The sequence below is a fragment of the Pollachius pollachius genome (assembly GCF_949987615.1).
Source record: "Pollachius pollachius genome assembly, chromosome: 7".
Lineage (NCBI taxonomy): Eukaryota > Metazoa > Chordata > Actinopteri > Gadiformes > Gadidae > Pollachius > Pollachius pollachius.
This window is the reverse complement of record NC_136940.1, coordinates 19,983,296-20,009,949: the sequence shown is the minus strand read 5'-3', so window position 1 is coordinate 20,009,949 and position 26,654 is coordinate 19,983,296. Positions and strand designations below refer to the sequence as shown.

Below are 26,654 nucleotides of genomic sequence, written 5' to 3'. Positions count from 1 at the left end.
TGGCAGATGTCTAAAAGGCCTTTTGTTGGAATGGGCGTTTGCATCAATGAATAAATGTGCATGTAAAGTTTTTTTGGAAAGAAATGGACAACCACAAAACCCCATTGATCCACCCTGTCTGTGTAAACCAAAACATAACATGTGATCAGAGCATGTAATCAATGGTGACCTACAATGATCGATGAAAGTAAGGTGCACTTTAGTCAGGCGTCATGGTTTGAACACAGAGCATGATGCATATTATTCAGAAGACATGTTAGAAAACAAGGAAAACATTATTATCACTATTGCAGGAGGAAACAGCAGCCTGTGCCCTTCACATAATAACCAATTTTAACCTTAATATTTCCCTCCACCTTTATTGGAGAGGGAAATGATAGCATTTCCCATTAGGCTGACAGATACACAGGATATTAATAAAAACGGTGAAGTGTTATTACTTCCGTTATGTTTTTTATTCGTCATCTTCGGTTAGGGACCATCTCAACTACGATCTATCAAACAATAAACTTGCATATTTCTGCCTGCATGTCTGCCTGATTTCAACGAGCAATCTGTAATCAAGCCAGCTTGTCAGCTGAGGATGAACCGCCAATCCACCCAGACGACCTGCTGAGGACCCAACCTCAGATCAGTAGATAGAGTAAGATAGCTCATTTTAATTACTCTTCAGGTGAACATATATATAAATAGCTTTATCAACTAGCTTCAATATATTGCCGCTTGTTAAAAGGATGGCGAGAGTTTTTATGTGTTTTCCATCATCAAGGTCTTTATCTCGGTCTAATCCCCACGCCCTGAGACCCTCCAGAGAGGTGTGGATGAACTCGCGGGTTGTGGTTGTGTTTAGGTTCTCAACAGTAGCCTCACCCTCATGTTTCAGTTGGGGGAGAGAAAATACATTATCATTTAGTCACCAATCTGTCCACTCACCTGCTTACTTTAGAGTGATTAACCAGTAGTAAAATGGAAAATTATATCCCATATTGAAACTCTGTTGTATAGTATCTATTCATATAGTGTTATAATGTGGATGAACAATTGAAGGTTTGATTTGTAATAAAAAATAATAATAATTTCATTATTTTATACATGCATTTATGCATGTATAAAATGTATGCATTATATTTATATTCATGCGTGCATCTTACTGTGTCTGGGAAAAGCAGAGAAGTCTATAAAGTCCCAAAATGTGAAGCACAAATGCTGTTTCCTCAGGCTTCAGGTTAGTTAAACTCTGACTTATGGTGATCCAGAGGAGTGTTGGGTTAGGTTTGAACGCCTAGTGGGGCGTTTCCTGCCAGTTCACAACAGAGTAACAACAGTGCCCACATGGAAGAGAAAAAGACTGAAATAAAGAGAGAGAGAAAGAGGAAAAGTGAGTGAACATTGTGTGGCGCTTCAGAGGTTGGTGCAATTAAAAACCACTAGAATGAGGCGAAGATTCGAAAAACATTGTGACAAAGCCGAAAGTCAAGCAGCCTTTGGACTGGTATTGTCAACTAGTGTTGATGACAACTAGTGGTAATGTCAACTAGTGGTGCTTAACGTGAGAAGGGAAGGAGTCGGTCAAGGCCAGAGAAAGATGGAAAGGAGAGAGAGAGAGAGAGAGAGAGAGAGAGAGAGAGAGAGAGAGAGAGAGCGAGCGAGAGAGAGCCAGACAGCACATTAGGATTGTTGTTGTTAGATTGTCAGAGTGACATGTCAAGAAGCATGTGTGAGAAAAAAGTGAGACATTTGAGTAAATAGCCAGGCTTTCAGAACAGGGAATGCAACCCCATAGCAACTTCTCAATTTACTCCCATTTGTCAAATAATATAATATAATTTGTCACATTTTATCCCCAATTAAAATTATACTCATCTTGAATCCCAGCTAATAAACAAGTCCACATTTTGTCAACATTTGTGTTCAAAAGTGCTGGGTGTTGAGGCTAATGAGTGCAGCATGTGGACGGACACGTCTATCTGCAATGTGAGGTAACAAGAAGGAATTGGACTGTACACTGGGCTAGTAAAGAGATGAAGAGTTGGCTGCATGCAATACACACACACGCGATTGCTGTTTGTTCTCACTTATTGTATGTTGTTCCTCTGTCACTTAAAAATAGTACTTGGCATTGTGTAGCATCTTATCCTAGCTATGTTGTTGTACAGGAAATGGGTTAACCTAACAATTGTAAATGCTTAGCACCTGTTACTATGAATATCTTAACTGTACCGACATCGATATATTGATGCGTCGGCTAAATGCTCTAAATGTAAATGTAACATGTGCGATGGCTAAAACGTGCGAGCATGCTACTACCGTGTGACTATATGTTTGGATGCCCGTGAGGGCCGACCCCGACATACGGTTGAATATATGAATAATAGAAGAAAACACATTTAGTGTATTCCGTCTCCTACTATAGCCTATTATTGTAAACTGTTGGATTTGATTAAGAGACATTTTATATATTTGTTTTTTTTCAGACACACAATTATATCCGTGATGATTTATGTTCAACATTCCCTCATTTTTGCTTCCTAATCTTAATAACGGAGAGACAATGTATTTCACATTAGTCTTGATAATACATTGGACAACGTTTAACACATTTTCCCAGCTTGCCACATGATGTCCTGCATGTGCTATTATGTGAACAAACAATATAATAAAAATATTAACGAAATAATAATGAAATCAAACAGTTGAGAACTCTGAACCACTCTGTAAATATGGTGATGGGTGTCAACAACGCAACAACACAAATTTGGTTTGTTCTAGACAGACGTCTTACATACAATTATCAACAATTGTATGTTAAATGATGAATAAACGGCGTTCAATAATCAATTTGAGAGACACATTTGTTTGAGCGACATTGATCTTATTTAGTATAGGAATACTTAACACAGTGTAAGCTTTATAATACATACAGACAGAACACAGTTCTGATTCCATTGGTGCTCTCATCGCTAATCTCCCTCGCTCCAAGCAAAGTGCTTCCATCTGGCAGAGCTTGGTTTGGATGGCGGTTCTGCAGGCCTCAGGCTTTGCCGTCACCAGGCACACGCTTGTGAGGGCATTTCTTCTCACGCCTGCTTCATCCCTGGCACATGGGGGGCTCGCGTCCATTTTCTTGCATTTCGTTTTTCGCACAGCTGGAGGATATCTGTTTGTACGTGTACCGTCTGATTTGGTGCAATGTACTGTGTCCTTATTTAAGGCCCATCCATCAGTTTCACAACTTGCCTCCCTTTAAATACACACACACACACACACACACACACACACACGCACACACACACACACACACCTCTAATTTAATCAAACACTCAGGGCTAAAGCGCACACACACACACACACACACACACACACACACACACACACACACGCCACTTTAAGCTAATCCTACTCAAATGTTTACCGCAAGCAAGACAAACTTCCCCAAGCCTAAGCCAAAATCCAATAACATTGCACCCCCCTCAAACCTTAACCAAAATGCTAAGTAACATTATTACCACACTTTTATGTAGTAATAATACGATGAGCTGGAAATCCTTTCATGCAAAAGCTCATGCAGAAACACACTCATCAAGGCCTCATCCACGAACAGAAATCACACACACGTCTGCCTACTTTGTACAGCTGCTGAAATCAAAGGCCATACACTACTTGGTTCCCAAAGATGCATGTATGTATGTGAAATTTACAACACTTGATCAGATCCTGCTTTCAGTTCCACGCCTCATTCAAATGAAGTACAATTACATTTTGATTTTGTGTTTGTCTTTTTTTGCTGACACTGGCTAGACCAGCAGGAAGTGACCTATGAAGGGGACAAACTAGACTGTAAAGAGAAAAGCATGGCTGACTTTGGTTGAGACATCAAGGATATAAGTTATAAAGAAATACAAAGAATGATATCACCCTTTTCCATTAAGGAGGGGAGGCTCTCTGGCATATGTGCTCAGAAACATAACAACAACGTCGGCTGTGGGAGCAAAGGGGCCTACTGAGTATGGAGCATTACGAGTTCAGAGATTCAATTACCTCCAATATCTTTCAAGCATTGTTTTAACCACATTAATACCACCTTCTTGGCAGACAATAAAATCCCCATCTCCCTATAACGCATGACAAAATCACCCAACATCAATCTGTAACCATTATATCAGCAATTACTTTTGACCTTTTAACGAACTGCGTGAGCCAATGCTAACCAAAAATGACATAATCACAGCCCTAGAGCACGATTCATAGGGCGGTTTGTGGTATTTTGAAGCTCAGCGGGCAGAGTGTGCACACTGCATGTCCCAGGCAGCGTCAGGCCTAAGAGACACGGCCGTGGCTGGAGTGCCCACGCACACCACGACCTGCGCATCACCCAAATATTAATACCGCTATAGTCCCCATTTCCCGGTTCAACGGTTTAGGTTTCAAAGTATCAATTCCTCTTGCAGAAACACATGGCTCCCTTTCTATTTCGAATAGAAAAGTGTTCAGTGAGATAGAATTCCCACTAGAACTGTAGCCACGAAGACTGATGCTGAAGCCATGCCGAACACTAGCTTCTTTATTTTGTATATTCCAGGATGGCCACCACCCTCACCTTTGTTTTTAAAAAAAACAAAACCCAGGAATTTCCATGTCAGATTTGAAAGGGCAAAATGAACAAAAATAAGGTTCCTTGTGATATTGAATTCTTTCCTTGATTTACTGTCCTGACAAGTCGGAATATGGTTCGGTTTCATTTAGTTTTTTTTTACATTTTTCTTGTTGTCTCAACTACTGTTATTTCCAGTTGCAATATGTTTATAATTCAGTCTCTATATACAGGACGACTTCTAGGTAAGAGTATTATACATAAACAGTGTGGTCTTGTTTACTGTTTGGAGTTGCAACGGTTTTCATTTTGATTAGTACATATTTCCAGGAAGGTCTCCAATTACGATTTTTTCTTGCTGTCTTACCGGCTGTTGTTTTGAATTGCAACATGTTTGAACATGATATAAATTTATTTTAGTTAACGCCTAGTTTTCCCACACATAAGCATTTATTGTTTGAATTACTGTTTGGAGATGCATGATGTTTTTTTATTCTGTCTGAATAAGTTTATACTTCCAGTTAGTTTTCTACAGTTTAACCGTTTAAGTCATCCTATAATTATAGCCAATATTATACTGCTATGGTGACGGGGATGGCAGTAATGAAATGCTATTCTTTTCTTGAAGAATGATGCAATTGAAATTGCACAAAACCTTAAATTAATGAATCTAAAGTTATAACCATACAGGTTCGAAAATGTACTTTATTTTGGAAATGATAGTACAGATTTATTTGGGACACTTTGTGTTAGAAATTGTACGAAAATTAAACCGATAAAAGGGATAAATAATCAGCGCAAAGCATCACCCAAATAGCATAAGTGAACACGATTTAACTGGGTCAAAGGATTAAGTGGGGTTTATTTTACAGCCATGGTTTGCATAGCACATCTTTTAACCAAAATTTAACACATGATGTTGTCATGATAATTCTGAATGCCATGGCGCAATCTGTTGACTGCAGCAAACTTTAAACGCTAAATTCTTCATCTTTGAAATAGTTGAGCCAACTAATGGTTAACAGTTGGCTTGAGGCCATGTAAATAACACCTAGTTAGGTTTAAGAACCCACACATACAGATGAAGCCTCACCCTCCCTCTCTATTCCCTTTCAAACACCTACTCCTTAGTATCCAGACACCAGAGGAACGTCAGTTCAGGCCTCTCACTGCTTCAGCCTCAGCCACTTTAATGAAGTTTACTGCATGGCTGTGTCAGCATGGCGTTCAGCCCAGAATCCTGTGTCCCACCCTGGGTCTCCCTGAGCGGCATTCCACTCCGTTGAGCATCAAGCTGCAGGGGAGGAGAGATCCTGCAGGAGGGGAAACACAGCGTCTCTGGCTCTCGGTGGGAAGAAAAAGGTGACCCTGGCTGAGCTCCACTGGATTATCCTCCTTCGAGCAGTGTATGATGTGCTGCCTAATCCGTTTAACCTGCACATCTGGGGCAACAGCGCGACGGTCCTGAAGGTCATTGCTGTCGAGCACGCAGACGCACCGTAAATATGCGTCAGCGGAGCTGGGAGGCAGCCGGGGGGAGGGAGGGGGGGACTGCTAAGGACTGGCCTGTATTGGTAGAACTTGAGACCCAACCGGGGTGGTCCCCCACCCCCCACCCACGTTTTCATCAGAGCTTGCCATGTATGACGAGCTGGTCTGGGACTCGGTCGACAAACAGTCGAAAAACTAAGTGCTAGTAGTCTGATGCAGGGGCTTTCCAGCACAATCCTTGGGCCATAGCCTTTAGGCGTAGCCATGTGTTGGGCATCAGGGGGGTGAGGAAGAGGAGGAGGAGGAGGAGGAGGAAGTATGTGAGGAAAGCCGCAGACAGCGACTCAGACATGTAGAACCATGGGGGCCGTGCAGCTAGGTAGCTGTCTGGACACAAGCTGGGATCCCATCAGCCTAATTTGGGATACCTGAAGGAGGCTGTGCGATGTTCAGAGAACCAGCCGTTCTCCCTTCCTAGCAAGCCTGCCTTGTTGTTGCATAGCACCAATGAAAATAAAAAACTGCCGGAGACAGATTTTATAAATTCCTTACCAGAGACAGGAAATGGAGACGCGAAGATAGGCAGAGAAAGGCAGAGAGAGACGGAGAGAGACAGCGAGGAAGAGGGACGGATGAAGAGAAAGACAGAGAGAGAACAAGACAGAGAGACAGAATAGGAGACAGAGAGACAGAGAGAGAAGGAGACAGATGGACACTGGGAGAGAGTAATGCCCACCCAGAAATAATCTTCTAACAAGCAGCAGCGAACACCCACCACCACCGTCATTCTTTGCACCTGCCACAGTCCACAGGAGTTGGCCTCACGTGCAAATCGCACACGCACTGTGTGTGTGTATGCGTGTTATTTGCACGTGAGGACACACACACACACACACCTCTGTGGCCTGGCCGGATGGGCAGGCAGCCAGCTGTTTGTGGAAACGCTTTCTCTTAGGGTGCTTGCGTGCCAATGTAAAGGTCCCTCCTCATAACTCATTGAGTTTGTTTCTTAAGCTCTAGGATGTATTTCAGGGAGTTTCCAAGGAACCGTAAATAAAAGGTGCTATTTCATTATAATTATTATATAATCACTTTGTATGGATTAAAGACGCAGGTCCATTAATATGCTAAGAATGGTAAAGCTATGTAAATGCTAGAGGGGCTAGGTTTCTTGGTTAGCACATGTACCAAAATAACACAAACAGTGTCAAGTCCCATACAGAGGCAGGCTCAGTGTCAACCAGAAGAGATATTCACACAGAGCATTTAACTTACTAATAATGGACAGAGGATTGTGACATTTCTAACAAATTACACTCAAAATATAGCCGCTATCTTTCACCTGCAGCTCCTTTATAACGATTGGCCCACCAGCACAACTGGCACGCATGTTGGAGTCAATGTTACATCACTGGTACATTTGACTTATAACGTAATTGGTATATTTATAATCTAATATAATTTATTGTATTGAACTGTTTCTGTTCCATTATAATACAGTCTTATTGCTAGGCCTCTGACAAAAACTAAGCACACGGTTCACCTGAGTTCCCCGTTCCCAGGCGGACTGCACTCACATGATTAGGAGACACCGAGAGCACACTCTTGCTCTTCCTCATCCCTCCGGGCGGATCTCCGTCACTGAGTCCGGCAGCTGGGCCCTCGGCTGCACACCTGAAACACAACCGGAAACAGGTTTAGCGGCGGAGACGGAGACTGTGCACGCTGGGGCAAGTCAGAACCCCCCGTCATTATAGGCGTGGTGTACAGTGTGCTCACCAGGGCTGGGCACACTGGCATGGACGAGAACAATGGAGAGACAAAGAGCTGGCTGCATGCATTGAGGCCCGGCATCCACCGCACACCGTGGCGCACAAACAACTGACGCACCTGCGCACACGCACACACACTGATGCACTTGCACACACACACACAAACTGACGCACTTGCACGCACACACAAACTGACGCACTTGCACGCACACACAAACCGACGCACTTGCACACACACACACACAAAGTGACGCACTTGCGTAAACACAAACACAACTGACGCACACCTGACACTCTTGCACACACACTCACACACACACACACACACACACACACACACACACAACTGACGCACACCTGACGCGCTTGCACACACACACACACACACACACACACACACACACACACACACACACACAAACACACAGAAACACACCAAATATTGGCTCAGGCCATTCAAGGAAGCCCTTAAAAAAAATAATAACTGACAATGTGCATTCAATGATCCAAATAGAACGGTCAACTGTGGAGCTTGAGGACACACTGTCAGGGCTCGTAGTGCTCCAGTCTATGCTCTGGTATTGTAATGCAAATAAAAGATTTCGAAAGATAAAAACGGCATGCATGTGTGCCAAGACAACGTACCTTTACTGTAACATTAAAACAAATCAAATGACACACCCAATGTACTACTGATAATACTACTGAGAGATTAGATATGAAGGAATATCTCCACTGTATTCTTCCTAGGGCAGCAATACACACAGACATACACACACACACACACGCACACACAGGTGCATTGTGAGATATAGCCATACATGGGACATAGTATTATGGGATTTCACTGTGATGTTCCTTTGAAAACAACTAGAAATACAGGATGAAAACAGACTCTTCCCCGAAGTATGGTTCTGCTCCTGAATGCGCAGCACAACACCTCCTGAAGGCATCGTAAAAGAACTCCAAGATAATAACACAATAAAAAAAATAGAGTGCATGACCAAAAACAGAACCATCCGTTGGGTTCTTAAAAATGTGTTTTGTTTGCCATTCAACGCATCGGCTTGACGACAGCCATGGAGAGCTGCGACCTCCTCCGCGGGCCTTTGTTCTCAGCGCGCTGGCAGGCCCGCCTGTCAGAGCACCAGTGTAAGCCACACAATGAGGCGGAGATGATTGTGCCGCTCACTGCCTCTGGCGTCGGCGGGGAAATGACGCATCTCAGGTCTTCAGTGCGACAGAGAGTATTTAGACGACCACAGGTAATATCGCCAAAGTGATGAGCCTTGATCAAAGGACAGGTCGTGGAAGAGAGACTTCTGAGGAATTTTCTTAGGAGATCAAAATATTAAAGGGTCAAATACAAGGTTAAGTAAGGCCTAGACTTACAGGCATTCCACCAGTTAAAGTCACCCGTCTGCTTGCGTTATCATGGGTAAGAAGATAAACCTCAAAGTCCCATCAGTGATATGGTAGCGATGGAGGAGTCAGAATGGGAAATAGGGAGCTATCTCCCTGCAGTGTTGCTACCCTGTCGGTTGAAGAGGAACAAAAATAATAATAATAAATCGACCACGAGGATACATTTTTATTTCAATCTAAAAACCAGTTGGGGAAATTACCAATAGGGGATATAAACAAATAATGACTCGGTACTAATGTAGGTTATGTCATGCAATGTATAATAAGAATATCCCCCAACCACAACTGCAGCCATAAAAAACTAATTTAAAATAAAGGAATTCTACATAAAGGTTCACCCAAATACAAACATACGTGCACCCAAGGGCGTAGGAACCGGGGGGGACGGAGGGGACGTGTCCCCTCCAATATCGGAGACAGGCGCATTTGTCCCACCTAAAAATTATACCGGATCTGTCAGGTTTCCGATATGTGTCCCCCCCAATGTTAAACTCATTCCTACGCCCCTGCGTGCACCAATGGTCTTGATATCTGCATTAGCTTGGCTTGAATTTCGTGTCGCATCTTTCCTATGAAGCTAATCTTTAGTTCTGCTTCCCTCCTCTCCCTCCAGCCCAGACCATTCCCTATTCCAACAGCTCTTTTCATGCAAATCACATAGACACATTTAGCAAATCCACCTAATGAAGCTAAAAGCAGGGCTTAATAGCTTGGCACGGTTTAATTCTCCCTTTTCTAATCATTCAAAAAGGAGCAGGGAAGACTTGACTTAACAGCCGAGTACATCTGAGGAGCTAATTCTGCCTGTCTATGGAGAGCAAAAAAGATTGCTACTGCTCATGAACTCAATTTCAAAGAAGCAGAGTAAGACAGACGGCCAAAATAATTGTTTTAAGTACGGATGGACATCCAGACATTTTGCCTTTTTTGTTGCCTTGATGTTTGCCAGATTAAAGCAGTAAGTAGGAAAATATGGACGCACAGCGAATCCATATGAAAACAAACCATGGGGGTGTGCATGTGTGTGTGTGGGGGGGGTCGGTTAGAGCAGCATGTACTATAACTAGCAGAGAGAATTCCCGTCTTGTCAACAGGTAAAATATCCAAAAGCTGATTAAAAAAAGGCAGTCATAGATCCTTATATAGACAGAATGCATCACCCACGTCAATCCAGTGTGAATGAAGTCTGAGAAAATCCGGTGTCGCCTAGATGCAACAAAAAAGGCGAAAACGGTGTGTGGGAGGCAAGGACAAAGGTTTTACTTTCCTTTATTACAACACTCGCCCGATAGTCAATTACCCACCTGAAAACATCCCAGAATTCCTTCAACCGAAGGCCCACCGTTTCACACTGTGTGGAAGGTGTGGGCGTTTGGTTTAATGCGGGCTGGCTTTGTCCTTGTAGCCAAAGCCCGGGCGTATTCTGTCATGTCTCCGGTTGCTGCCATAGCACTTGAGCCCACCTGACGAGGGCCCTGGCTTTCACCATGCACGTTTTCTCCATCTGCTTGACAGATTCCCAGATAACAAGCTGCTGCCCGACTTGTATGGCCCAACTGACTGAGTCAAGGCGCCCAGCCAGTCAGTCAGACGGCCTGCTGGCAAGAACAGATGCTCAAGCGGTATGACGTGTCCCATGGGTCTCCACTATCTGTCTGGTTACATCTAATAAGACATCTTGGCAACCGCCTGACTGTCCGTGAATGTCTCTCCCTTTCTCAATCTATCGGAGTGTTCTTAATATATATCTAGTTGTGTGCGTCCATTCATCTCTGCTCATATCTCTATATTCATCTTTATTCAGCTCTTCTTATGTGTGTGAAGTATCTCTTTTCATGTCCCTAGATGCATCTTCATTTATCGCTTCTCATTTCTCTAGATGCATCTTAATTCATCTATTATATCTTTAGCGTTGTGTGACGTATGTCCTCTCATGGCTCTAGATGGATCTTCAATCATCTCTGCTTAAATCATTAACTGTCTGTGTTCAAGCATCTCTTTTCCTATTAATAGCTGTATCTTCATTCATCTCTTATATCTCCAGCTCTGTTTCTAGGTCAGGGTGACTTCATTCCGCCAATGTTATCAAATCGGTTTCCGTCTCCTTGCTGTCCACTGTGTCCATCTGTCCTGTCATCTCTGTGTTTGATCACATTCAGAGTTTTTTCGATTCAGGATCACCAAATCTTTGTGCGTTAATAAATCCCTCACACTCCCCTCCCTGTTTATGTGACTTGATCTTGATGTTGAACTTGATGTTCATGTTGTTGATGTTTGACAGGCAGTCTTTGTGCAGAGTGCCTGGGAAAGAACTAGGATATCACATCAGAAGAGGGTTCCATTACTGCTTCATGTTTTTAGAAATTGAAAAGACAAGCTTGTGAGCTGAGAGTGATCCAGTGCCCGGACCAATCACTAGAAGAGCACAGCAGGACACTCGTGACACATCATCTAAGGATCTCATTGGTCTTGTCTACATATGAGGCACTGTCCATGTAACAGGCCTGTTTTTTTAATGACTCATTCAAACAGGAAATAAATCGCAAGACAGACGCCCCTCGTTAATAAGCATTGTGGAAGCGGTGGTGAAATGGGTTGAACACTGTACGTGAATTTTGCAGCTTCTCTTCGGGAAACAAAAGAAATGGAACACATTGTACGTCGGTTTTGTAGCAGTGTGAATGCGGATCAATAACTGGATCTGTTCCATGTACGGTCCCTAACAAACGACATTGAAATAGTCTGCCGTTAAGCCGCATTTTAATCTCACATAGCCGTCCCAAATCTCATGAGCTTCACACCCAGTGCCTCCAGACATAAGTGTGGAGTCTTGCTGACTGTTGGCCAATAAGTAGAGATGCTTTGACAGCATGGAGCACCACAGACCTCAGCTGTCACAAGTGATGCTGTCACAAGTTTTAATCGGAGATGCACCGTCCCTCAGTTTCAATTGTGGGCCGTTTTAATGTGTTGTTACTCTTTCTAGCGAACAGACTTGGTAGAAATGTAGTATAATATTCATGACTATAAAATACTTATACTATAGGTGCCCTTGAAGCTCAACCCTCTCTCGGACGTGAACAGCAAAACCGACCACCGGTTCAGAAGGAGCTCCACACATTGCACACACACAATGGCGTTATACCATGGGTCCGAGAAACTTAACCCGCTCTCATATGTAGACTTAAAAACCAACGGCCGGTTTAGACGGAGCTCCCCACATCCACACAGCCCACTACCACAGTGCATGTGCCTGTAGCTCCGACTGCTGTCAAAAGGAATGATAAATACATTTAACAGCTGGAGATAAACATATTGTGGCGACTCCTCCGGGGTCGCGCAGGGGATCCTGGGAATTGGGGTTGTCAGTTGACAAAAGGGGCTTTTGTCAACTTGTTTTGTTGTTAGGTTAAGTGGGGTTAACGGGTTTGGGGTCTTTATTGGTTGTGTGTTAGTTGTGTGTTGTTCCATTGTTGTGTGACTCGTAGTGTGATCGGGACCATTAGTGAGAGAGTTGTGTGTGTGTGTTGGTCAGGTGTGCCGTGTTTCTGTTATGTTTGGTGTCGTTCAATAAAGGCAACTCTCGGAGTCGTGCGGTGTATGGGGCACGAGAGTTGCGTAGCCGCTTAACCTGGGCTCCCGTCTTGTCCTTCCCATGCTGCTCGCCACAATATGTCTATAAGTTTACCACATGGATGCAATAGAAGGACCATGTTGAGAAACGTATCCTCCGCCATGGCCTGTAACATCAGCGACCATGGCGACGACAACAAATTACTTGATTGTCATTGGTTAAACGGATAAAGATCGTTCTTGGTGTGATTAAAATTCAAACGGCAATAACTACTGTCACCTTACATAATATAGGCCAGCTCAGGCCACCATTGTCACTGGAAAGGAAGATGAGGGAGGGAGTGAGGGAGATTATTCAAATCCGCTGCCTCAATGCTAGTTTCTACAAAATTAGACACACTGGACCGCTAAAGTTGTACAAATGTGAGAACTTGAGAACAGAATCTGGAAAGAGCTCTGGTTGAGAACGGACAGACTGTAGACCGCATAGGGGAAAAGGAAAAAGGTTTTCACACAATTCCACTCCACTCTTTCCTGGAGAACATTTTCTTCATAACCAGATAGTGTTCTGTGTTTAGTCTACACTAGAAAAAGTGAACCAAATGTTCTGCCCTTAACTGTTTTCACTCTCCAAGAAGCAATTACATAATATATTTGTTTAAGTAATATGAGAGAGAGATTCAGAGAAACAGAGAGAGAGAGAGAGAGAGAGAGAGAGAGAGAGAGAGAGAGAGTCAACCATCCACCCACTACAACCATCATCACACCTGCCACAGGAGTGGGCCTCATGTGTTCAATTCACACATGGACACAGTGTTTGATTGTGTTTATTTCCGTGGATAAATGAAAGGTGTTTAACTGAACACACCAGTTAAACACCAGTAATAGCCGTGCACCCACACACACACACACAGCTCTGTGGCCTGGCTGGATGGGCAGGCAGCTAGCTGTTTGTTGAGAGTATACAAACACTAGCTCTAAGGGTGCTTGTGTGCCAATGTAAAGATCCATCCTCATCGATGTGTGTTTATTCAACTCTAGGATGTGTTTCAGGGAGTTTCTAAGGAACAGTCAATAAAGGTGTGGGTTATTTCACAATTATATTTATTTCTCATGACGAAAAATGCACCCTAATATCACAATCGTTGCTTGAGTTAAATAGTTAAACTCATGATTCTCATTATAATCGAATCCTCTAAAGACATTATATTTTGGTGAAAGGACCGAGCATAAGCTCTTCTTCACTAGGCCAACTTGTAAGAGCTCGAGCGCTGAATGTCTGTTTCACTGGCACGATTCTTTTTCGAAATTGGCCCAAATATGACACCAAAAATGGTTGACATGGTTGGTAATTTATTCGTTACGTAACCGAAGCAAGGACCTTAAGAATGAATGTCAGCAACATTTCAGCCGGTCGCACAGCTTGTGTCCTCTGGTCCGCTCTCTGTGTCGAGGCAGGGCCAAGGAGGCACCTCTATCCCTACAGAGCGGACAGTGGCAGGTGAAGACTACATCGAGTAACTCGATGCTAATAGGTGCCCTAACGCCAAGTATCCATTACCGCTCTCAGAAGCTTTAAAAAGGAAAAGGAGGCTGGTGAAAACAACGTTACACTCTTAGGGAGAACTCTTAATGGACTAAACTAAGCAACAATGTTTTCAGTTCAATCCTCTGCATAAGAGGGAGAGTAATGCATAAGAGAGAGAGAGATAGAGGAATAACATCAGACATATCTGTTACAAAAGCATGCTCTGGTTATCTCTTAAAGGTTGTGACAGACGTGACATTTTTGGGGGATTTATGCGGCCAAAATAGACGAGTCCTAAGTGAAGCGAGCAAAGAAATACAGCCCAACTACATCCGTGCTCCGTGTGCTTTGCTCCCTTCCAGTAATATGATTATATTTAGTGGGTTGCGCTACAAATATGAACCGAAATTCGGGATGCTGTCGGCTTCATGCAGATTAACCATCCCTCTTTGATTCCTAAGGATTCTGATTGAATGAGAATGTTTGGGGGGACGCGGCCTTGCTCCAAACATCAAGGGGAGCAGAGGCATGGAGTGCGTGTATGTGGAGTATATGTTGTACGTCCTAAAAATAGAACTTAACATTGTTTAGCATCTTATCATAGCTGTCTTACTGTACCGACAGCAATATAATGTTTCTATTTCTTCTGACAAGGGAACTTATTCTAAGTCGCTTTGGATAAAAGCGTCCGCTAATTGCCTGAAATGTAATATAAATGTAATGGAGTGAGCACAAAAGGAGCAGCACAAAAGGTTAATTGTTCATCAGAATACAACTATAGTTCATCACGGGCTCAGAAGGCTCACAATGGGTCCAACACTGTGCACTCATAAGCCCCTTTCACACACACTAGCCCTTTCTTAATCCACTCAGTTCTCATCTGTGGTTGTGGACTTGTGAAACAGCATCAGTCGCAGCCCAAGTACCGTTCTGTTCAAAAGTCTGCATCTGACCAAGTACACTCCAAAGGCCTTCTTGCTCCGCCCATTTGAGCAGGGATGCATCTTAAGGTGTGAACTCAGGACCAAGTATACCAGAATGTTGGAATAGTGATGGACATACAGATTCTTTGCACAGCATCGGTTCCTTCGAGATGATACAAGTGAATGTATCGAACCTTTCATGTTTTTCTGTATATTTGAACAGAGTCCTTGAGACTGTGTTATATTACACACACGTTCCACACCGAGTGCGGTCCACGCTACAAAACCTCTCATCAATGCATTACCAGCATAGTAAACATTAATAAATGATCAAATATTGATAATGCATTGATTCAGCATTCCACTTGTACGTAGGTAAGCTATCTAAGCCTAATACGATGTTACAGAAATAATTTCTGTGATATCGTATTGAGCAAAAAGAAAGGTCAGTGATATTTCAAAAGTCAATGTCACTGACCATTTTAATATTTACATTCTTCCCTGTCCATTCATACGGTCCAGTTATATATAATCCACCAGGATAAATAGGCCATATTCCACAAATTTGACTTTTATATTGTTGCAATATCTTCTATATTTTTTCTTTTAGGTAGGCATCCTATTCCGAGAGAGCAGTTTGTCAATATCTTTCAGTGCCGTCTGGTTGGACTCAAGTACGATTCAATCGCTTCTCATTTTGTCGTTCAAAACCAAATTGAGCAAAAGCGACAAGATTTCCATTGAAATTCCTAATCTCCCAGGGGTACTGCTGTTGTTTTACATGTTTATTTCAGTTGCCATAGTACCTAAATTGTTGTTTAAGAGGTGCTCCTAAAATTTCTGCCAAAATAGACAAGACAAGATATTCAGGCCAGAGATTGTCAAGAACATTAAGGCATTTCTGCGATTGAGGTGACGGCAAATCCGATTTGACTAAAGTAAATGTTTGGCAGGGATAAACTTGAATATTGGATGCCGTTATCATTGAGGAGATGGAACATTTCATAATTCATTACTGACTAGTCATTGCTTAAAGTATATTTCCTCTGCAGTTGCTACCATTTCTACTCTGTTATTCTACTTTCACGACCATGCTAGAAAGAAGAAGAGAGAACCAGTTGGATGACTCAACAGCGCAATTAAAATACCTCTCTACCATGTTAATTAAAAAACCTAAAAGACCTTTGTCAAATAGCAACATATCAAACTTGTATGAATCGTGCACTCAACAATTCGCATCAGGACTGGCTATATGCGGTCGATTTATTTGAGTTTATTGAGGACAGAAAAATAATGCAGCGGTTAAACACTCAAAATGTTTATTTTTGACAGCTTCAATTTGTTGTTCAATCTCTGGGTGAATATGTTTGGGAAATGAGAGCCATCTTCCTACGATTACAGAAAATAGTGTTTCAACTTGGAGCCCTGAATGTTGAATGTTCCTGTTGCATAAAGTCTGAGGAGGTCCAACAGAGAAACCTGGGGGAGGACATCCAAGGCTAAAGAAGACGTTTGAAATCATTGCTTATTCTGCCTGCTATTTTCATTTGAAAGCTATTTACTCTAAAATAATTACAACTTTCCACCAGTGTTTCCATAATGAACACATTTTGTTGGTTTTACGTCATTGCATTTGTTCGTGTACATTTGTTCCTCGTGTTCTCCCCAGGACTTTACCTGATGGCACTCCCACTCACTGATGATCTGCAGTTCAGTGCGTGCGTTTATTCTTTGCATGATAATGATTAACGCTGGTGCTGCTGTGACATTTCCTTGACACTTGGCACAATGTTCAAATCAATGTTTTTGTTTTATGGTAATCTTAAGTAGCCAACCCTCATAAGTCCAAAGCTGTGTGTCTTGATTGGAACTTACATTCAAGCTCTGCCGTAACCGAGTCGGACTCGCCCAATGAGTGGATCCTATAGCCATGAAATTTTTTGTTTTTGTTTTTTTTAAACATACATGTGCAAATTAGTGTGTGTAAAGCAAATCAACCATTTTAGAAGTTGAAGTATTAGTTTATTCAAGATATTGTCTGAACAACAAGTCTGCGTCATGGCTGCCCTGTTCAGAATTGTATGGTGTAGCTGGACAGGAGCAAAGTGGCGTAGTGCTTCTATTACATCCGTTTGAGATCTTTGTGCACATTTATCCAGTTCTTAGTGTGACATGTTCAAATGTATCAGGACAATTCATCCAATATCTAGGTAGAAAACAAGCTCAAATCTGGTTGAATGGGACATTTAACTTGGTTTTTACTAGAGCTGTGCGTTAAATGCGTTATTAACGGCGTTAACTCAAACCAATATTAACGGCGTTAAATTTTTTAACGCACGATTAACGCAAAATATATATTTATATATATTTTTTTTTTGCCTTGGCAAACGTAGATTATTCACCTGCTTTCTAGCAATAACTAGTCACGTTAGAAAAACTACACCATACCGGATCTAGCTACACCGGAAACAAAACATCAAGCACGCCGCACACAAACCGGTTGGGGCAAGCCACGGCCAAAAGCTAATGTAAAGTCAGACATGGACGCCAAAACGATTCTTAATGGAAAGTTTATATTTAAAAAGTTGCCAAATGGTTCCATTGACAAGAACAATGTAATATGTGTGATTTGCCATTGTGAACTGAGCTATCATCGCAGCACGTCCAGTCTGAAATACCACTTAATGGCCAAGCACACGAAAGAAGCAGTAGCCTGACTGCAATGTTCAAGGCAGTATGTTTGTTTGATTGCACTATAGGCTGAGTCCTAGTTTACCTTTGCACTTTGTAATTTTTTTTGTATTTTTGATCAGTATGCCAATGTTGTTTTCAATAAAGAAACATTTGCACAAGGCAAGCTGATGCACTTCTCCATGTTGATAAGAGCATTAAAATGAGAAAGAAATCAAGGGATATTTAGCATAGGAAAGAATTTGTGATTAATCGCGATTAATCAGAGTTAACTATGACATAAATGCGATTAATCATGATTAAATATTTTAATCGCTTGACAGCTCTAGTTTTTACCAATTGCTGTCTTGTGTTGTTTGAGGTTGTGGGTGATCTGAAATTGTCAAACAAAAACTTTGTAACCAGTAGTAAACATAGAAAAAAGTTTTTGGAGGTTTTCAAACAACACAGTGTAGACTGTTCCACACGTGCAAATTGGTTTTCTTCAGTAGAATATCTCGGTAACAATGTGCGAGGGAAGTAACTGCGGCCCTTGCTGTTCTTAGTTTCCGCCCCAGGCTCTGTGCCGTATCAACTCTGAAGTTCTGCTATAACAGAGGACTGCTGGATCCGCGTTTGGGGAAATCAAGTTCCTGTTCATTTTCCATGAATGAAGCTGCTAACAGTTGAACACAAATTAATCAGCTAGTTTATCAAGTAAGCCACAGAACAAATGGCCTCTACAGCTGTGGCCATTGGTCCATGATTAAGATGTGGTGAATTTCCTCCAACTGAGTTTAGGCTTTTTACAACATTACACCTTTTGTCATAATCAAAAATCCTTATTTTGCCTTTGCATTCAGAGAGGTCATTACAGAACAGGGGGGGAAGATAATTCACGGAACAACATTGTTGCAGCTAAGAAGAAAATGTAATTGTCACGGTTGGAGGGTGGCAGGCAGGACCGAATAGCAGACAGTTCAGGCAATGGATAATTTATTAACGCAAAAGGCAAGGAACACTGAGAACACAGGTGACGCGGGTAACACAGAGAACACAGGTAACACACAGGACACAACTCACCACCAACCACAATGATCCGACAAGGAATAAAGGAAAGACAAGGGCTTAAAAACCAAACACAGGACACGCAACGAGTAACAGCTGAAACACATTAGGGGAGGGAGGAGTAATCACACAGGAGGGAAACTTGACAGGACATGGGGAGAAACAAGACAGATACCAAAGTAAAACAGGAAACACACTAAAACAAGACAAGGAAACAGACAGACCATGACAGTACCCCCCACTTAAGGGTCGACTACCAGGCGACACTAAGACATGCAAAAAAAAAGAAATTCTAACTCAAATAGGGTGGGTGGGGGGGAGCCAGGAGGAAAGAACCCAGAAAAAATTCTGGAGGCCTGCAATTCTGGAGGCCTGCAACGGCGAAGACCCACAGGTGGCCGGCATCGGGGAAGACGAAGGTCAGGTAGAGGGCGGGACCCCTCTGGAAGGGAAGATAGAGGGCGGGCCCCTTCTGGAAGGTTCAGAAGGCGGGACCCCTCTGGAAGGGAAGGTAGAGGGCGGGCCCCTTCTGGAAGGTCTGGAAGGTTTGGAAGGCTGGACCCCTCTGGAAGGCAAGGTAGAGGGCGGGCCCCTTCTGGAAGGTTTAGAAGGCGGGACCCCTCTGGAAGGCAAGGTAGAGGGCGGGCCCCTTCTGGAAGGTCTGGAAGATCACCCCCACTCTGATAGTCCGTAAGGCACCCTCCAACCCGGGCCTTGAAGCAACAGCGCTGCACGTACGCCCCAACACAGCCTCCAACAAAAAGAGCGTCCGCTGGGTCCAATGACGGTCGGATCATTCTGTCACGGTTGGCGGGTGGCAGGCAGGCAGGTAGGACCGAATAGCAGACAGTTCAGGCAAAGGATAATTTATTAACGCAAAAGGCAAGGAACACTGAGAACACAGATGACGCGGGTAACACAGGTAACACACAGGACACAACTCACCACCAACCACAATGATCCGACAAGGAACAAAGGAAAGACAAGGGCTTAAAAACCAAACACAGGACACGCAACGAGTAACAGCTGAAACACATTAGGGGAGGGAGGAGTAATCACACCGGAGGGAAACTTGACAGGACATGGGGAGAAACAAGACAGATACCAAAGTAAAACAGGAAACACACTAAAACAAGACAAGGAAACAGACAGACCATGAAAGTAATGAGATTTGAAAACTGAATCTTTGGCTGTGTATCCTATCATGTATGCAGCATGTTCTGATAGCTATGATGTCCTTGACTTCCCACTAGTCTTTAGTCCCAAAATGTAGAATTCAGAAAAATAAATGAATATGATTTATAGCGCTTTCGATTTTCATACAGGTTGAGACATAAATCATTTCTCCAGAAAAAGGGCCGATCCCTACATTATCATTTTTACATCTACACCTAATTGACGCCAACTCTAGACATTCAATCCATTCTCTAGTTGGTATACTGATCACTCGCCTCTCCCACACCTTCACACATTTAATCTTTGGTACATTCAGTACATACCCGAGTCTATGTCATCCGTGCAGTTTGAGTGGGCTTTCAAGGGAGTGATCAATATCACATGTCCGGCAAATGCCCAGAACCCAAAAAACAAGCGTAATTTCTATATTATGTTGGATGGTGATTAGGCACTGGAGAGTAGAAAAGTGTGTGTATGTGTGAGTATGTGTGCGTGAAAAAGGGAAAGAGACGCAGAGAGTCATTTAGTGCTGTCAGACAACTGTAATTGCAGCAGCTATATTCAAGGCACAGTTGTGATTATTGAATTTTTGTTTTCCAATAAGCAGCATAATTGGTTGCATTCACACACTTTCAAACAAGCCTCTTTCCGACACAATTTTTTATACTACTACGTCTACTACTACTTCCACCAAACAGTTAAAACCAAATATCCACTTAAGTACATCTGTGCAAAAACTATTTTTAATTATCTACAAAATAGTTTCTGACCCTTGAAATGTTGGAATGGAAATTAAGGAGTCTTGATAACATCCATGCCTGGCATGTCTAAACCTAATTCTTTACCTAAAGTAACACTAAACTCAATGTTAAATACCTAATTCTTTACCTCAGCAACACTAAAACCAATAATGGTGAATTTTTGAACATTGGTAAAATTATGAAGCATTCTTGTTACAACCCCAGGTACTGTCCAGGGGACAAGGGGAGTAACAAATAATGTTTTTTTCCAGTGGAGCAGAAGACTCAGACGGTAAACAACAGGTTTATTAAATGAGATAAGATAAGATAAGAATCACTTTCCAAAAAGGGGAAAGCACAAAACAAAAACAACAAATCATCACCAAACTACAACTAAATACTATCTAACCAAAGTAGCTCACTTTATCAGTTCCATGAAACATAACATCACTAGTATGCACATACGCAGTGTGTCGACTACAGAACAGCCCACTGGCCCTATGCTCCCATCTTGTATTCATCCCACTCTGCTGAGCACAGGTGCACTCAACTAACTGATTGCTAGAGTTCAAGGAGGAGGGGGGAAGGGTGGCAATCTTGGGAGAGAACACAGATAAACACAAACAAAACACTATGACCGTACACACACACACACACACACACACACACACACACACACACACACACACACACACACACACACACACACACACACACACACACACACACACACACTATATTTATGCTGTATGTCTGCACTGTGCTTGGTTTATTATTGTGCTTTGTATGCAGCTGAGTCCAAGAAAAATTGCCCATTAAAGTATATATCAACCAATCAATATGACTAACGTATGATATAATATGACAAACCACATATGTATTAGATAGCTTGGTACATGCAACATGTGTGTTAAAATGATGACCTAACCCATTATCTGGTCTCTGATGTACAGGCAAGGATTAAATCATAGAGATTACTGCCCAAGTGTTTGTGTAGTTCCTCTAATCCTGTAGGTTAAGATAATAACATCTCTCACGGCTCTGGCCGGTGTATAACTGGTGTGTTCATCTGGGAAACTGGTGTGTTCATTTATGGGGACATTACAGCCAAATCAATGTACTGAAGAATCCAATGTATCCTGAAGGAAAATATGAACAAAGTTTTAATGAATACATAGTAGGTAGCTCCGGCGTCCAAAATCGATAAAAGCTAAAATGATTATCCAAAAAAGCAGTATGTCGCTGGCATGTCTTGAGACGTGTTGTTTTGTGGCAGACAGTGCAGGGACTCCTACTGTGATGGTTGAGCGCACAAACTCACACACACAGACAGACAAACACACACACACAGCCTATTGAAACCTTGAGGCTTACGGTTCATTCATCCACAACATCCCACACACTCCATGACAAAGAATATATAAAGAATTGTACTTACATAATACATAAACACACCACAACCTGAACGCATCGTCACTAGCTTGCACAAAGCCTGACATTTTGTTATTGTTGTTTGAAGAGAAATAGCTTAAGAATGGAATTGCTTAACGCCACAAAATACATAAAAGCCAGCAAACATCATATTTTTTTTAACTGTAGGCTATAATTTATTACAATTATATAAAAACAGAAAATAAACACAGACAATGTCCATCTAGTGCAGGTGAGGAATAGGCATTTGGCTCCAATGCTGCATTCTGAGTGGAGCACTGCCTTTTGAGCACATCACTGCCAAGTTTTCTAAAAAATATCTTGGCAGGAACCACCTACTATTTATATGCTTCAGCCTACATAAAACTCGGATGATTCATCAAAACAAGATTTATTTTTAAATAATGAAAGAATAATGGTAGCCCTACCTCTTAAACTCTACCTGTCCAAAACGGTGTTCTAGGAACCAGTGTTTCCCTGTTATTTTCATTTTTGTGAGCATTACAACCACAAAAAAAAATCCCTCATTGCAGATTTTAAAGTTGACTTTAAACAGATTTTAAAGTTTAAATTTGGTTGGATTTTACAGTGATCTTACAATAATGCAATTGCATTATTTATTAATGAATTGATGTATTCACTGTTGTTCGGCCCCAGTCTTCAAACTACCACCACACCATTAATGAATTCTCAGCTTGTCAAGTTGACGAATGAGCCAAGAAATGTCCATTTCATATCAAGTTATAAATATATCATCAAAGCACAAAGTTTTCTCAGCTACTTGCTTTTCGAGAGCTGGTCTAGAGAAGCAAGACATTTATAAATAAGTTGCATCAAGAAGCATGTTCCGGCCCTGATATATGTGAAAATACAAAATACAGATGGGTTATGGCTCAGTGCTACTGCTGTGCGTAGGCTAGGATGGTAAAGTGAGAGATGGTAGAGAGAGAGAGGCAGGTTGAGTGCCAAACTGCCAAAAAGAAGAGTGCTATGGCCCACACACAGCTAAGATCAGACTGGTTTGTGGTGGAAAAGACTCAACATTAGCTCTTTTGACATATAATGGGGAAACAATAAAATTAAAGTGTTGTTGTTAGGGATTTCAAAAAGATGGGTGAAGGAGAGAGATACTTTGTATTCACTCAGTGGTTATCAGTCAATTTGGAGCTCTTCTGTGTTCTGCTCTTTGATGTATTTTGTTATTGTGATTAGGTATTCACAGACTGTGGATAACTTTTTGTTAGGTACCATATATATTGTTTTATAATATATATAAATAACAGCCATGTTGTAGCTCAATGGCAAATATTTTGAATCAACGAAATAACAAATTCATATTACTATATGAAAAGTTCATTGTTCACATAAGTTGGATTGTTTTACCCCTTGGAAACGTAGGTAGACAAAAAATAAACATTACATTAAAGAATAATATACATGCTATCATGTTGTTCCAATGCAAGTAAAATGGGAAGAAATCAAAGTAAAACATTGTCCCAACTTGTACGGGGAAATCCATCAGCCAAAGTCTCTCCATACAACCTCTACATAATATATATTTTAAAGCCATCTTTATGTTCTGATGGTGCTGCATTTGAGCCATTATTCTTTTTACTCTGGTATCTTAAAGAAAACGATGAACATACAGATACGCAGAAACGTCCGGTGAGAAATAAGCATATAAAAAACTAGTAAAACAGATTGCTTAATTACCCTCCAAAATCTCCTCCACAGCGCATCCACCGTCCTCACGTGGGAACAAAGGGAAGTCCCGCCGCCCTGCGTGTTTCCAGCGACCACAAATTAAAAGCTCCCCATGTTGTACGAACAGTGGGAGATCCTCTGGCTGATGGGTGAATTCCTCTGTTCTCTTCGGACAGGCAGGTCTGACTCTGCACCCCGATAAGTGTTACGGTCGCGGTCCGTGTCTTTTTATTCAGTGTGCGTTTATGCTGCTCGCCCTCTTTCGGGGATGTTGACTCTTTACTTTGCCGTTGCGCCTACGGCACTTTCGTCCTGTGCGCACTCGCTCGATATGCCTTTCAGTGCGTATTATGAAAAAAAAAAAAAAAAACTGTAGCGTGTGTAACCTAGTTTAAGCCGAGGCGAGAACCAGCCTACTCTGTTCAGATCCAATGTATTTGAAGTCGGTGTCCCCCTCCCTCCTCTCCTGTCAGCGCGTACGGACCAATAGGGAGCGGGGGATAGCGAGCGGCCGAATATCCTCGCCCGACGGTGAATATTTGATCTACATTCACGTCTGCTGAAGAGTTGGAGTATAGCTATCGAAGGCATTTGCACAGTTAAGGACAACCAAGTTTGGTCTTTATATACTCGTTCATTATTTTCAGATATTGCACATATTGTAGTATCACTGTTTACATGATGTTTATCAGTTATAATGTATTACGCATGTGTGTGTTTAATAATGATACCAATAATAATACTTTGCCCATTCAGACAAACAAGAACCAAATGTTCTTGCTTCACATGCTCCAACAACCAAAACAAAACATCTGACATAAAAGATCATTTGTTTTTCATACATACATACATAAACACATACATGTACACATACCGTTTATCCCAATCTGTGTGTGTGATAGCCGAATCCATGTGAGAGTGTATGTGTGATCACGGCCTGTGTGTTTGGGAGAGTGGGGCAGGGTTTCTTAGGTAGTGGGATGATGTGTGAAGTCTTCCAGCCTGTTGGGACATTCACTAGACACACACACACACACACACACACACACACACACACACACACACACACACACACAAACTGTGTGTGTCTAGTGAATGTTGGATAATGGGCTGTCACACGCAGGCTTGCTCCTCACCGTGTATCTCCAGGGCAGAGGCTGATGTCGTCAGAGCTGGTGGAATTGAGGTGTCAAAAGATGCTGGCCAACTGAAATTCTGAAATTCTGAAAACCCGATCTTCAGCCAGGTACTGACTCCAGCACCTTCAATTCACCTCCCCTTTCAGAGATCCTAGTGGTTCTGAACCATGGTGAATAAAGTTAATTTGAAGAGACCAACTCATATGGTCCCAAATGACTTGTGGTGCTTCCTTGGCATACATGTTTTGCACATCCAAGTCTGTGACTACCGTGTGCGTGGGACTGTAGCACTAGGTCATCTTCTTGGGTGAATAATCTATTCCAGTTTAGCAGCAGACCTTTGAGTCTGTCACGGTGAACCCCGTTTTTGGCACCACGTTTAAATGTCAAAGAAGTGTGCAAATACTTCTTTTTTTTTTGTCACTAACTAACCTTTAGCTTTTTGAATGGTTGATGAATTTATTTATTTAACATTTATTTTTTTCTTGAGGGTTGGAAATGCCACCATGAAATCCATGTAATTGACGTTATGAAATTCATGAATTTTGTGTTATGTGTTTTTGTATATGACCTTGTAACCATGTAAGTACCGTCTGTGAAAATGTAATAAATATGTGAATTATAAAAAAAACATAGAAATAAAAAGAAGTGTGCGAATACAAAAATTGCTCTTAGCTAGAGCACGACCGATATATATATTTATATATGTTGATATTTTACCAGCCGATATTGGCATATTTCAGATAGGGTTGGAAAACTTTAGAAATGGTTTGATGTATGAATATTATAACCTCTTTATAAATCCTCTACTGTGGTGGATGAACCTTCGAACACATCCGCATAAACATTCCCAACACTAAGAGTTTTACGTCATGTTTTTTGTGAAAGTTAGTAGCTCCTTCCCATACTGTTCATTGGTTCTTTGAGATCAGGATTTTAATGCGATGTTGTGGCCTGAAGCATTGCTGGAGGGTGAGCAGCAAATCCCAACGAGCTGCTCCACCCCCAGGATACCACAGTTTATTATATATGTATGTATATATATATATATATATATATATATATATATATATATATATATAATATTTAATATATTGAATATCGGCCGATATATCGTCAACAGTATGTTTTCCTCTCTAAGATTGGTATTGGAATTGGCCCCTAAAATCCAGTATGGGTCTGGCTGTACTCTTAACACTGGTACATATGGCAGTGAACATGAAGAGTATAACATCCAGTGACGTCACTAGGCTGTTTTATAGGGGCTAAAGCCCCGGATATTATTTAATTAGCCCCAAATATATATTTAAAAAAATCGATATTTCTAAGTAGCCAATTCCTTCTAGATAGTCCTTCTGGCAAGAGAATAAACAGTTTATAAACATAACCAGACTGTTTACCACCTCAAGTGAATATAATATAT

General features: G+C 41.9%; 1 protein-coding gene across 1 annotated transcript in view; it reads right to left on the bottom strand.

Moving 5' to 3' along the window:
• The window catches only part of pde4ba (phosphodiesterase 4B, cAMP-specific a), a 133,020-nt gene extending 108,742 nt beyond the window's left edge, over positions 1–24,278 (bottom strand). The window contains exons 1-2 of the mRNA XM_079739509.1: positions 24,102–24,278; positions 7,660–7,756 (exon numbers count right to left, since the gene is read on the bottom strand). Of these exons, the coding sequence (XP_079595635.1) occupies positions 7,660–7,756; positions 24,102–24,127 (123 nt within the window). The 5' untranslated portion in view covers positions 24,128–24,278. The remainder of the gene's footprint in view (positions 1–7,659; positions 7,757–24,101) is intronic.
• Between the last annotated feature and the right edge of the window lie 2,376 nt (positions 24,279–26,654).